The sequence below is a fragment of the Sylvia atricapilla genome, chromosome W (genome assembly GCF_009819655.1).
Source record: "Sylvia atricapilla isolate bSylAtr1 chromosome W, bSylAtr1.pri, whole genome shotgun sequence".
Taxonomy (NCBI): Eukaryota; Metazoa; Chordata; class Aves; order Passeriformes; family Sylviidae; genus Sylvia; species Sylvia atricapilla.
The window spans coordinates 5,975,591-5,990,345 of record NC_089173.1 but is presented as its reverse complement, the minus strand read 5'-3'; the positions used below and the strand labels follow the sequence as shown (position 1 = coordinate 5,990,345).

General features: G+C 47.1%; 1 protein-coding gene across 1 annotated transcript in view; it reads left to right on the top strand.

The window, feature by feature from the left end:
- Window positions 1-3,099: 3,099 nt before the first annotated feature.
- LOC136373336 (ectodysplasin-A-like) overlaps window positions 3,100-14,755 on the top strand; it is a 126,575-nt gene continuing 114,919 nt past the window's right edge. Inside the window, exon 1 of the mRNA XM_066338242.1 lies at window positions 3,100-3,360. Within this exon, the coding sequence (XP_066194339.1) occupies window positions 3,100-3,360 (261 nt within the window). The remainder of the gene's footprint in view (window positions 3,361-14,755) is intronic.

Sequence of the window (14,755 nt, the reverse complement as noted above, 5' to 3'; positions counted from 1 at the left end):
AGAGGGAGAGATGAATGATCAGAGACTGCAATGTCCTGAGAGGGAAATTCTAGGAAGAATCTCTGGCAGAGCTAGGAAAAAAGCCATGAAAGTGATTCCTTAGTACATCTTGCTCTTCTAAGATGAACATATTGCTCAATCCCTGCCCCTATGGAAGCAGTTGAACACAAATAATTACCTTTCCTGCTCGGACAGAGCTCACAGTTACTGAAAAAACAGTCTTAAGCAAAGAAGATTGTATGGAACATCTTAGATCTCACTGAGGAAGAGGAATTGAGATTCCAGTGCTGGATGGAGGCTCCATAAAATCAGTATTTTCCTTCCTAAGACCTTGTAAATGCCCATGGATGTGCTGTTGGAGTGCCAGGATTTCAGGTTTTAGGAGACTTTATTGTACTCATGTTGTTGAGAACATCACTGGGAGAGCAAGGGATGGCTTTCCTCAAAAGAAAGTCAGGAATTCCAAAGCTTTTAGGTCACACGTTAAACTCGACTCTGCAGCTGCTGCCAAAATGTAAGTGGGAAATGGGCTCAAAGCTATTTTACATCACTCGAAGATTCCCTGATCTGTGGAATTCACATGGAGAGGGGCATTCAGACCTGTCACGGAGTGCCCTGTGCTATGCAGAGCTGTATCCATTCCAAAGGGAAGGGAGATCTAAGCTATAGCACCTTCCTCCCACCTGTGGTTAAATCCTGCTGGGATGGGAAGGTGATGCTGGAAAAAACCCAGCAAGATTTGGAATCAAGAGAAAAAGTAATTCCAGACATGTCCTCTCTGTGTTCTCCTCCTCTGCAGCTTCTGCCCACCCTCCCCAGGACCCTCTCAACTGCTCTTTTTCCATCCAGAGTATCAGGGATCCCTGTCCCTTCTGCATCTTCCCCACCCTCTGGCTCCTGCTTCTCCTGGACCAGGACTCTTGGAGCACAGGCGGGATACAAAAAACAACTTAAACCTGTGAGGTTCTTCATCCATGTAATGAAGTTTTTCAGGGATGGCAGAGGAAGGGGAGGGAATGCTCAGAACAAGAGGAATTAAAATCCTTGAGAAACTGCAACCATGGGCTGTGAGGCTCAACTGGTCTGGGTGTGAGGATCCCACTTATTAATTACATTTTAATTCGATCATCACATGGGATTCCTTTTTAATTAGTGGGATGCTGATCACTTCTAGGAAGCAGAAATCCTTCAATCTGAGGATTTGGCCTAAATCCTTGATGAGATCTAGACAGGAATGGAGAGGTCACATCTTCCCCCTGACCCAGCCCCAGGCTGACCTGACCTCTAAAATTCACCTTCAGAGTAACCTAAATGATTCTAGAAAATAGGATGAGGCTCCTGCAAGTGTGAGAAGGTCCATATAGTATTTGGGTTGGGATTTTTGAAAAACAGTATTTTGGTGCTGCAGGAGTTGGTCTTGATGATCCTTGCAGGTTCCTTCCAACTCAGGATATTCTGTGATCCTATGAGAACCAGTAACAACACTAAGTACTCAAATAATTATAAATGTTCCTTAAATAATTGTAGGGTTTTCAACAGAGGGTTCATTTGTGTTTATTTGCTTTTTGCTCCTCAGTTGTTTGGGTTGGCAGCACTTGATGCTTCTAGTTTTGCTTTTCCCAAATATTACAGAAACATTTCTTTCTTAAATGAAAACAGAGACTCTCATGGAATTTCATATCTATGACACAGGACTTTTAGGAAAAAAATCCTACTGCAGGAAAACAAGGCCAGGAAGGGCTGGAAAAGGATGTCCTCCTCCCCAAAGGCAGGACAAGGCCACCATGAGATTCTTTATGGCTGTGATCTGTGGGATGAAGACTCCACAAATTTTCAGACGATGTGTTCCAGGTCTTGGAAGCGTTTCTCCTGGAAGGGACAGCTTCATGGGAAACTCACCTTGCCCCCAGGATCTGGGAGCACAGACCTGGCACGGGACCACCCAGCTCTCGGAGCCCACCCAGGGGAGCTCACCAGGACCCAAGTGCTGGTGACAGTCCTTGGTGCTGGCCCTTCTTGGAGATCTGGGGATGACTGACATCTCCCAGCACTGCTGACCTGCTCTGCATCATATGATTCTCCAAAACCAGCTGGAATCCTCCTCTCCAGTGCCACCTCCTCTGCTACCATTAACACCTCGTATTTAATTCCTTATTTCCTTTTAATTTTCCAAATCACATCCTATTCTCTTCAGGCCACCTCTTCAGTTTGTTCAGAACATTTCTAATTTCTCAATTCAAATTTCCTGGCAGCTTGTGAGCATCACACAGCACCTTATTCATGTCGTTATCCCTCTTGTTATCAATTAAACCCCCTGATTGGGAATAGAACCAGCACAGGCTTTGCCAACTCTGTTCGATGAGCTTTTAAGTCCTTCCAAACCAAACCAGGTGTGATTCCATTCCATTGTTCCCTCTCCAAACCCATTCTTCTCCCTGGTTCACTCTTTCCCAGGCTGTTTTCCAGCTTCCATTAGTTTCCAGCAGTGACAATCAACCTTTAGAAAGCCGGAGAAGGCAGCGATAGCTGCCCCAAAATAGTCTCACACCCCTGGGCACCCCGTGCTAGGCCGTATTCCCTGGCAGAGCGGTGACAACGCTATCCATGCCCGGGGATCGGTGGCGTTTGGTGTCTGCTCCCAGGAAGCCTCCGCCGGCTACGGAGACAGCGACTGGTGGGACTGCGGTCACCGGGACAGCGTGGGGTCCACCCATACCGGGATTTGGATCGGGATCGGAAGCAGGAACGGGCCCACCCGTCACCGCTCCTGCCCGTGCCGGGAAAGGGATCAAGATCGGACCCACAGCGGGGCGTGGGTCTAGCCCTGATACATCCCCTGTAATTTGCGTGGCCCCGCACACAGTGTCTTCGCCACTGCCCAGACCCCGCCCAGTCCCCGCCCCTGTCCAGGCCCTGCCCCCCGGACGGAGGATGAGGCGGTGCTGCCCCGGCCGAGCCCCGCCCCTCCCTGCCAGGCCCTGCCCCTTTGGCGGCCTGGCCTCGCCCCCTGGCGGGGTGCTGGCGGCTTGGCCGCGCAGCCTGCGGTGCCTGGCGCGCTCTGGGAGCAGCAGTGTTGGGGCCGTTTCGCCGGAGCGCACCATGGGCGCGGAGTGCAGGGCGGCGGCTGCAGCTGCTGCTGCTTCCCGCGGCTGCGCCTGCGGCGGTGGCGGCAGCTGGCGACTCTTCCTCGGCCTCTTCGCGCTGTCGCTGGCGCTGCACGTCCTGACGCTGGGCTGTTACCTGGAGCTGCGCTCTGAGCTCCGCCGACACCGCGGCCCGCAGCCCGCGGCCCCGCCACGCCGGGACGGGACGGCGGCAGCGCCCGGAGCCCCGGCCGGGGGCGCGGAGCGGCGCCAGCAGGTGGGTCCGGCCGACGGCGGGGAGACCGCGGGGGCTCCGCGCTGCTTGGGGCCATCCCCCGGCTCCATCCCCGCGCTCGCATGCCGTGGCCCGGGGCGCTTCAGGACGGCCCCTTGGGGGATTTTGGTGGAAAAAGAGGAGAAAGCTCCGAACTCATGGTGCGGGAGTGAAGTGCGGGGGGAGCTTTTCTGGGCTGGGGATGCCGAGCTGCGAGGCCGCCTGTGTTCTACCTGCTACTCGCCGTCTCCCTGTCGCGACAGACGCGCCATGTGCACCGACATTCCGGCCTTGGCCGGGGGCAGCGGCTCTGCCCTGGCCCTTGCGGGGTCCCCCCGGGTGCGGAGTGCTGCAGCTGGGGAGGCCCGCACGGCTCGGCCCCGCACCCGCCGTGCGCGCTGGGTCCCGGTCCCGCACGGCCTCCGCTCGCTCCCCTCCCTCCTCCTCCGCTGGCTTCGTGATTCCACTTCTCCCCCGGCCCAGGTGCATCATCTGTCTCCCACGCAGCAGCTCCTCAGCCTGTGCAGGACAGGTGGGCAGTAGCCTCCCGGTTGTCCCCGCTGGTGTCTCCATCCCCTGGAGGGGGGGGTCGCCTGTCCCGAGAGCCTCTGGGAGAGCCGGAGCGGAGCTGGGGCCTCCGCTCGCAAACTTAATTCATTTTTTCCAGGCACGAAACCTCACTGCGAGCAGGATAAGCTGGAGGAAGGAGTTTCCGAGCCTCCCGAGCGGATGGCCCGCTCCCCCGAGGTGGCTTTGCTGCGGAGTCACAGCAGGGTTTCGGGGTAGATGCCAAGCCCTGCCTCGGCACCCCGGCGGTCCTCGCCTTGCTGGTTATCAGTGTGTGTGTGTGTGGGGGGGGGGGGGGGGGGGGGGAGGACAAAAATAGCTTTGATAAAGCGGCGAGTTTGGAACTCTTCCTTCCAATTTGGCAGCGGGAGTCGTTCCGCCGCGCCGGCCTCGGCTGCCCCCGGGAAAGCCGGGCTTGCGCTTCCTTCGCTGCCTGGACCCCGCAGCTTCCCATAATAAATTCAAGTCCAGCGTTGAACCAGAGGGAAGCCGAGCTCCCGGGTCATCGCTCTGCGCTGTCCCCTCGCTGCCCCTCGAGCAGTGTCAACGCAGAGTGAGCTGGAGCAGTTTGATGTCGTGCTGGGATTCCTGGGTTGCCTTGGAATAGCGCACGGCTGGAGTGCCTTTTGTGTTATCGTGCTGGATCTGTTTAGTCTTTCGAGCTCTTCGTTCCAGCGAGTGTGTAATGAAATACCAGGGCAAATAGTTGAGGCATTCATAAATTACAGCGTTAGATAATTTGTCTCTGGATGCGGACAGAGCTCCAAGCATCGCTTGCTGCAGCTGACAGACTCCAGATAAGGTAACGCTAATTATTTATTTCTTTATTCTACATCTGGCCTGTCAGGCTTGAGATGAAATATTCTTTGGGGCACATTGAAGCAGTTGGGTTGGAGAGAAAGGTTGCTGGTGGTAGGGACATGGGGAAGGAAGGCTGAGTGTCCCCGAGCCGCTCGGGTTGGGAATGGCTGCCATGACAACGTGTGATTAATGGGATTTGTAGTGGTGCTGCTCACCCGTTTCTTGCTGATTTTTCTGCCTTCAGTCGATGTGCAGCTAAAAACAAGCACTTTGGGTGTCCTAGGGTGCTGTGAGTGTATCCCTTCAGTAATTAAAGCAGTGAAATGAGGGATTTGCAAACAGCTTTATTTTGAAAATTGCTGTCCATCTTTGCAGTACATGTGGGGTTCCCAGCAGCTCTTCCAAGCTGCACTGCTGATAAACCCAAAGTGTGAGCCCATACATGTGATGCTTGCATAAATTGGGCTGAGATTACTAAATAATTCATTCAAGAGATGTGATCAATGATATTTCTCTCCTGAGGACCATGGTCAGAGTCAGGGTTCATTTGAGGGGATCAATGACCACAATGCTGTGAGCCCTCAAATGTCCTTCAGCTGCTGAGGTGTCCTCAGTGAAGAGGCTGAGTGCTGTGTGTTGTGATTGTGCAAACTGACTTAAACCCAAAAGGTACTCCCCTTCCTGACCCTTTTTTCTTTACTTTTTAATTATTCTATTTCCCCCCCACTCCTGACCTGAGGAAGGAGGAAGAGGAGCATGGGGGATGGATGGGGAATGATGGTCAGCCCTGAGAATTTGGCTGAAACCTCACATGGCCACGTGCCAGAAATGACCTCATGACAGGAGTGAGATTTGGCAGCTCGATAACACCCCGCTTCCCTATCTCACAGGGTATCCAAATATGTAACTCATTTGGGATAGAAGGACAGATTTTCATGGCAGAGGTTGAGGCATTGTAGTTCTACATCTTTGTCCCAGAACCCACCAAGTGTTGCATCACCACATTGGCTATGAAATGAGGAGTTTATTAGAGCTGCTTTAATTCATTGACTCTTCAGTGGCTTGGAGGTGTGAGAGAGGGTTTGGGGAGTGGTGGAGCCTTGGCTGGTGGTATAAAATCCAAATAATCCCTCCAGATGGGTGTTCTTTGGGATGGGAGAGGAATTCTATCAGGCAGGCTCTGCTTGCGGAGATCCACATCAGGGTACTGTGTCCCTTTAGAGGATTTTGTGTCTAAATTACATTGCATTTTGCTGTAAAAATAATCATCCTTGCAGTATTTGAGCTGTGCAGAGCATCATTCCTGTGTGTTTTCTCAAACCAAATCTTTGTCATGCCACGTTTCTGCCAAAACTTGTTGTTTGGCCAATGCTGGGTGAAGTGTGTGCCCTGAGATTGTCCCGAGATGGGAATAAAAACTGCCAAAACCTGGGAATGGGGTCAAATGCCATTGGTTTCGTCAAACTAATTGTGGAGGTGCTTGCAGCTGGTAGGGGGAGGGAGGGGAGGTGCTGAGTCATAAAAAATATGTGCTGAGCAGCAATTTGCTTACTGGCGTTTCACCTTCCGGGTGCCAAGGTATCTGAACTCAGTCTCCATTTCTCACCTTTTTAACAAGGGATATTCCCACTTTGGAGCAGTGCCCACATCAGTATTCCTGACCTTGGCATTGATTTCATAGAATCATGCAATAGTTTGGGCTGGAAGGGATCTCAAAGCTCATCCAGTCCCACTCCGTGCCACAGGCAGGGACACCTTCCACTATCCCAGGATGCTCCAAGCCCTGTCCAACCTGGCCTTGGACACTTCCAGGAGATCCAGGGGCAGCCACAGCTCCTCTGGGCACCCTGTGCCAGGGCCTCAGCACCCTCACAGGGAGGAATTTCTCCCTTTCTTTTCCCTCACCAGTGTAAAATTGCAGTTATTTTCCCCTTTTTTTTGTCAATTCTGGCTCCAGAGTAAGAGGCAGCTCTTGGTGTGATTGGCACAAAGGCTCTAAAGGTGTCAAAGCTGCTCCAGAAGCTTCTCCCACCCTGAGCATACCTGTAGCTCATCCATACATCTTCATCCCTGTGTCTGGTTCCTGCATCCCAGATGGAACCTGCCCAATGTGCTGAAAGCTTTGAGCAGAGCTCCTGTTGAAAATGATTCTCCAGCCTCCTCTGGAAGCAGCCTCAGCACAGGTCCTGTGGGCTCAGACCTTTAAATCCCTGCTCAGGGCCTGTGTGTTTGGATTTCATGGCTCTGATCCCGGGTTAGGGAAAGGCTGGGTGTGTGCAGAGGGAAAGATGATGATTAGGGATGTGCTCCCACAGTGGGTTTTCGCTCAAATTCCACTTTGTAGTCCTGGTTGTAGCTGGAAGAAGCTCTCAGAGAGCAATAAAGGGAGCCTGCAGAGCTCTGTGGCAAATGTCAGGCTCTGGTTACCTTCAGTCACAACTTGAATTCTTGTATTCCTGCTGCTGTGCCTATGAATATTCTATGCAAAATCTGGCCTGAATCCAGAACTCCTCCTGTTGAGATGCTGCAGAGTGGCAGGAGCATGGTAGTGGCTGCAGGATGTGTTGCATCCTTTGGGAAATTAAATACAGTGTGAGCTCTTCCCGAGAGCTGGAGGTGCATCCTGCATTTCCTGTGGGGTGAATTCCTGGTGTGAGGAGAAACCTTTGGCTGTGTGGGAGCAGCCTGGCTGGTCCTTGGGAATTGTGAAATCACAGAAGGGTTTGGAGTGGAAGGGCCTCTGAAGGGCCAAGTCAAATCTCTCTGCCACAGGCAGGGACACCTTCAACTCAATCAGGACCTTCCCAAAGTCCTTATTGCCAGATTTATGGTGCTGCAAGGGTGCCTTTCCTTCTGCCCCCCCCCCTCCCACACACAGCTGAGCTGGGGTTTCATTTCTGTTTTCTGCTCATTCCATGAAGGAGAAAAACTGTGACTTTGTGGGAGGACCAGGACATTTTATCAGCATTTACTAACTTCCTTGATGGAGAATGTTGTTGCCAGAGTAAGTGCTTGACTGACCCATGACCAAATTGCAGGGTTTTTCACAATTTTTTGATGAGTTCCCTGGCAAATCCTTGAACTTGGGTTTTTAACAGCATTCCAAAGTTATCATCCCCTTAACCCCAGAGTAAATAGTGCTGTATCAACCCTATATTATTTTAACTTTTCAACATTATTTTTCTTACCACAGAATAACATAAATCTTCCCTGCTCTCCCATACACGTGTAGTGTCTTGTAATGCTATTTAAACTGCATACCAGCCTAATTTTGCTCTGAGACTAATCCAATATATTTTTCTTGACTGGAAGCCAAACCCTGAGAGCTTCAGAGCATGCGGAGTTCTCATTCTAGTCTTATTATATGTCAGTGGCTTTTATATTTTAATATCTTCCAACACTTGGGGAGTGTGAAAAACGAAATTCACTTTTCACATAGATTTTAAGAAATAGGTTTAATAAAAGATAAGAGAATTAGGAGATAAAGGAAAAAAGCAAAGTACGCTGGCCGGGTGACTTGGCATTCAGCCAAGTCCACAAACTGCTATTTCACAGGCTTTTTTAAAATACCCTTCCTGTTGTATCAGTCTGTTGATTATTCATATTTTTCCATAAACTAGTTTCCATATTCCAGGGACTCTTTTGCATGGCCCCTCCTTGGGTCCGCCTTTTTAGAGCATGCGTGTTTCTTGGCTGTGTCTTCATTATCACCTCCAGATTGGGCCTTGGTCCACGCTTTCTTCAGATGGGAGATGTTGATAGTTGGTGTATCAATAGCAGAGTCTTCTTTACATGTTCACTGGATGTTATCCCAGCCAAACAGACAGTTTAGGCATACTATATCACTACTACCACTATGCCTAATTTTCTTTACTAATGCAGAAATAAAAACTTATATCCTTACCACAAAGTTATTAATCATATAGTACACATCTTGCAAAAAGCCAGCTTTATAATATGCATTTATAACAAATTCCTCCCTCTTTCTTTTTAACAATCATTTGGCTTGAGCCATTCTCTTTGTTTTGTAGCCTTCATTATTTGCTTATTTTCCCACCGAAAAAAAGGGTTTTCTATATTATCTATTTAGATGCAGTTATTTTAGGATCTGTTGACATTGCCAATATTTGCTTATTTTGGACTACACCAATGATTAGCCAAATAGATACTTAATTTCTAACAATTCCAGTATTGCTCCCAATTCTACACATATGTAAGAATGTAATTTGGATGAGTTATAATAGTGAATGTTGATATGGGTATTAAAAAACCCTTCAGTTTACAGTCTTTGGTAGCACTTGTATCATGATTCTGCTAAGATCTTTGAAAGATAAAAGAGTGAGTGACAGAAATAGAGTTCCAGTTCCTTGACTTATATCCCCACCTGACCAGCCCTATGGGGGTGCATCCCACAGCCGGTGTATGATTCTTCTCGGTGGCGAAATACAGCGGTCTTGACTGGGTTTTGCCATCTTATTTTCTTGTCACACTCTGTCTGCTCAATTTCAAGCAGTTTCTGATGCCTTTTAATTGAAGTTGTTCTATGTTACTCAAGCATCTCCCATTCAACAGACAATAGTAATCCCCATTCACCAGGATATATGTACACATGCATCACTAAAAGGCAGTAAAGTCCCTTAATCCCAAAGGCCAGCTGCAAAGCCCTTTTAGAACTGACAATTACTCGTGCTGGCCAGACTGTACTTTGAGTAAAACTAAAATAACTGCATCTTCAATTTAGCTATTAAATGTACTGTGATTCTCCTTCATGATCATTTTACTGAAATTAGGGTGTCATTTTCCTCTCCAGGGAACACCTCTGATACCATTTAATTTTTTAAAGCCTCCACCTTTGTAACTGCAACCAGGATTGAGGAACAGGTTAAAAGGAAACTTAAGGAGAAAAATTTAGTCAATAACAAAAATAACTTAAACTACAGAGTGTAAAAAAAGAAACTATTTTTAGCCCTTCTTTCTTTTCTATTAAGGTTATTTATGGGCTATTCTTAACTTGTTGACTTAATAAATATTCCGATGTTAGAGCCTTATCATATTGAAGGTTTCTGGTGGGCAGATCCTCTGCCCAGCCTGTTCCCAGGGTAGGAAGACAATGAATTCTTGCTATTCCAGAAGATTTCTCTTACTATTTTAGGAGAACTCAGAAAGATACATACACGATAGGATTTGTTTCTATTTAAGGCCAAAGACACTCACCCAATTTGTCGTGCATTGATTTAAGAGATCAGGTACCTTTTAGAAACTCTGATGAGAACCCCCTTTGATGGGAATTATTAACACCACCAGTTTTGTGAGACAGGTCTCATCTGCAAAAAAGCTGGAAAACTAAGTAAAACCCCCAAAACAGTTTCTGCAAAATTTACAATAATTTAGTGTCACTTAAAATCACCAAACAGGGAAAGAAAAGAAATTACTAAAAAAATCTTGCATATACCACAATAATATTTCAAAGCAGCAAGTATCTTGTTATTCATACTGTCTTTGTTTTCATACTCTATCCCAAGAGAAATGTGACATCGTATATTAAAAAGAAAAACAAAACACCTCCAAAAGTCTTTTGACAAACTTACAAAGAACTCCCCCAAAGAATCCATCTCAACCACTATCTACATCTCAACCTCCAATTTAAGACAGATGACAAAGTTTTCCATTTTATGAAGTTATATGATTAGTACCTTAAATTATTTTTGACATACCCACTTAGAAGAGCAAATCTTTATATCTCTTCTTGTGACTTTTCAAATAGTAGAAGAAAAATTGCTCTTGAGAATTTCTTTCTACTATTATCCTGACAGTATTAGATTTCTATCAGTAATTAACTGTACCTTTTTGTGGGGACAACACTGCCAGCATAACTGAAGAATGTCCCTTGTTGGTTACAAATGTTTGCATGTTTGTGTGTGTATACAAAAGAATCACAGCTACTGTATTAACTCGGACACAGTACAAGTTTAGTTGAAAACTCTTTCCTTACTTACCACACTGCTGGGTAGTAATTCACACTTATGTTCTGTGAACACAAACATGTCCCCTTGGTATTTTGCATAGGTGCTTCTCCTTGCCCTCCCTCTTTAAGCTGTACTCAGTGCACTAGCAGCACTGATTGATGAGTAATAAAAAAATATTTAAGTTAGTATGAAAGAGCTACTTCAAACACACAAAACAATTAGGGAAAATAAGAGGCAAAAACATATTGTCTGTTCTGTAAGGTATAAAACCAAAAATAAATTAGCCAAAATGCCAAGAATATGGAGCCAGTCCTCTTCCTGTGATCTTCATGTACCTGCAACATTACACAGTGGGGTGACATAAACGCTTTCAAAACAATACTACACGTTTCAACTTTAATTTTCCACACCTGTGGAATAGGGTTACTTTAAAGTCCATTTTCTTTGTAGCTGTGAAGAAACACGAGTAGAAGGATCTGACAGACCAGACTGATTTCTAAGTGTTATGCAGAGAAGTAAAACAGAGAAAGTTCTTTGTCCAAAATTTTTTTAATTATTTGAGGTTTTTTTCCAGTTCATTATTATTCAGTTCTGTGTAAAATTCAACTTGGTATCTATCACCTGGTTGGGATCTTACAGTTGATTCTTAAGTTCTTACACCGGTCTTTTGATCTTGTTGGTGTTGATTCAAAATTAGCAGCCTTTTAGTTGTCAGTCATACTGCAGCTTCAGTTGTTTGTGATACCTGAAAAAAAGCATCTTCTTGCTGTGGGGTTAAAGAACTGTCCTTCCCATTTTTGCAACTGTAAAGATATACCTTTTTAATATTCATCTCTTTATTTCATAAACAACAGTTTCACAGTCCAAACAATACAATACCTCCTAGGGTGTTACTTTCAGGTTCCCATCTGGGTTACATCTGGACTCCTAACACACCTCTCACTCATGGCATTTGAGTATTACTTTTCTTTAAAAAAATTCCCAATAATGAAAAATTCCAATTTCATCCATAATTCCTTCTTTTTCTTCCTCACCACATTCTTTAAACTTCCAATACCTTCTTATCAAACACCAGAACTCTCTCACAACTCTTTTGATTCCAATCTCCTATTCCATCAAAACTATTCCCTCCCATTTCTGAGGTCATCCCTCCATTTGATATCTTATAGCTATTTCTTCAGGTAATTTTAATGCCCCAAAAATTTTCTAAAAACTTTTAAGACCTCTAAAAACCAAAAAAACCTCTAAAAATTTCTGAAAATCTAAAAAACCCCACAAAACCATCCTTTCAAGACTTCTAAAAACCAAAAAAATCCTTTAAAAACCTTTAAAAATGAACCTCCCCAATAATGTGTAAAAGTGCATTAATCCTTTTCAAGCAGGCCTCTTTTTCCATAAATTTCTTTTAAAAGTACGTATTATCCCCAATCAGTAAACATTTTACACCTTTTTTTTTTTTTTTTTTTTTTTTAAGGCACATTTCAACATTCTTTTCTTTGTAAGATTTTCCTACAAACTATCAACATATTTTCTCTCTTTTTCTTAGTAGATTTTATTTTTGCCAAACGTTTATTCTTCTGGTATAACCCTTATTCTCAATAATATTTCTAGATCTTTTCCCAACACATTAAGACCCAGTTCAGGGATCAATAAAATATTTCCCATCCATCTGTTGGTATTTCTTTTAATTACCACATCTTCTGTGTTAGGGACTTCAAACTTTTTCCCTCCTACTGTGGCCATTTCTGAGATTTCTTTACTTACTTTCCATCCTACTGGGCCCCCCATAACACATGCTTTCTCTGCTTCAAGACCGACCAAAAATTGGAACACCTCCTCCCCAGGACCTACTTTCAGGGTTATTACAGGCGCCAGATGGCATTTGTCCTTAAAAAAATAGAGCCTATGACTCCTCTATATTATGTTTTGTTTTGGTTTTGTTTTTGCTTTCTCGATGAGGGCATTCACACTTATAATGCCCTTCTTTCCTACAAAAGAAACAGGCGCTCTTAGGGCGCTCCTGGGATTTTGCCTGCACTCTGTCTCTTTTCCCCTCCCCATCTCCAAGCCCTGAATCCCCGAGGAGCGGGAGGCTGCAGGCGGGTCCGGGGCCGCTTTGCGGTCAGAGCCGTCCGGCGGAGGCCAGGGGCCCGCGGAGCACCGGGGGGCACGGGGTCTGTGTTAGGGACAGACGGGACTCCCAATGGAGTCCACAGGGCTGCGGTGGCATCTCTCACGGCAGAACTAAGGCAGCCTTTTCTGTCGGCAGCCCCGCAGCTCTAACATGAGCAGGCGAGGGCAGGGCTGCGGGGGAATTCAGCACGAACCCCACAGACACAAACTGCCGCATGCACGGGAGATTGGAGGCTGCCCCGGGCCGGGAGGCAGCGGTACGGGGAAAGTGCCCTCGGGTGGGGTAGCAGCAGCCAGCGGGACCCCCGGCATGGCCGGCGGAGCGGGGCAACCGAGACTGGGTGAGGCCGAGCCCCCGGTGGGGCCAGGGCTGGCGGGGGCCAGGGGGAGCGGGAGCGCAGGCGGCCGTGCAGTCACGGAGACGGACCGCAGCACAGCCAGGGGCAGCGCTCGGGCAGACAGCGGTACGGGGCTGGGGAACGGGCAGCCCGACAGAGACACAAGCGGGAACTTTGGCACAGCCAGAACCAAAGCGGGAGGTACGACAGGCGCAAACAGTGGCCCAGCAAGCGCCGTGACAGGCGCTGTGGTTGCACAGGAGGGGTCAAGCGCCTGCACAGCCAACACAGACAGAAACATGGGCGGGGGCTGCACCCAGCCCCCCCTTCCCCTCGCTCTCTGTATCCCAACTCATCTCTTTTTGGTTTGCGTTTGTTTGATTTTTTTTCCCACAGTACATGGAAACTCCTCCTTTCCAACAATACAATAACATAAATGAACTCTACAAGTACACGTCTCAGTTACACATACCTCCACTCACACAAAGACAACATAAAAAGATTAGTATTCTTACACTCATTCATTCACCCTTATTCAATTCAATATGACTTCCTTGCTCACCCTCTTTCACAACAAGACAACACAAGCAGACAATACAAGAAAAATGGTACCCTCTTTTGATCTTTATTATTTACCTATAGGTATTTAGCTAACCTCTCTTCCAGATGCTCTTGGATTATCACACTTGTTGAGCCTCTAGTGTTTCTCAACCTGGTCGGTTTTTTAAAACCCCGGTATCTTGATCCTTACACCTCTAGCCCTTTTCGTGTTTTTATCCTCAATCTGGAAAAAAAGTCATGCATTTGGCCATTCACCCGGATGCTCTCAGGTTCCGTAATCCTTCAATCCGACAATGTTTTGGGGTCCCCCACTTATCCCGTTTTCCCAGTGGATTGTCTAGGAAAGCCATCGGCTCCCTACCCGAGGGGTCCAACCCCTCCCTGGGACCCTGTCCCAGCCACCCGGGGGTCACTTTCACTCGTTACCTTTCGCTTCGCCTCCGTACTGGCCGCCCCTCTCGCAAGAGCACGATACCGCAGCATAGGAAGCCACCACACTCGTTTCACCAGTTTGGGGTGCCCAGCCAGTGTCTCATTCACACACACACCACACAGACCCCCTATCCCGCTCCCCTAAGAAATACTTACAATCCTTTTTCTTCCTTAGGTTCTTCGTGCACAAGGTTTTTTACGGAGCAAAAATACTGCAGTTTCAGGGAGCCTTTTCCCTTTTCTTTACATTGCTTGTTTTTCCGTCTCCTTGCTTATCTCTTCGGGTGTTTACCTGCAATCCCCAATTCTCACCAGGAGAAACAAAGTTTTGGGGCGCCTCCCTTGCTCTGGATCTCCTGGGGTTTCAGGGATGAGGTACATCCCGGCAAGAGCCCCCAAATTGTGAAAAACGAGATTCACTTTTCACGTAGATTTTAAGAAATAGGTTTAATAAAAGATAAGAGAATTAGGAGATAAAGGAAAAAAAGCAAAGTACGGCTGGCCGTGTGACTTGGCATTCAGCCAAGTCCACAAACTGCTATTTCACAGGCTTTTTTTAAATACCCTTCCTGTTGTATCAGTCTGTTGATTATTCATATT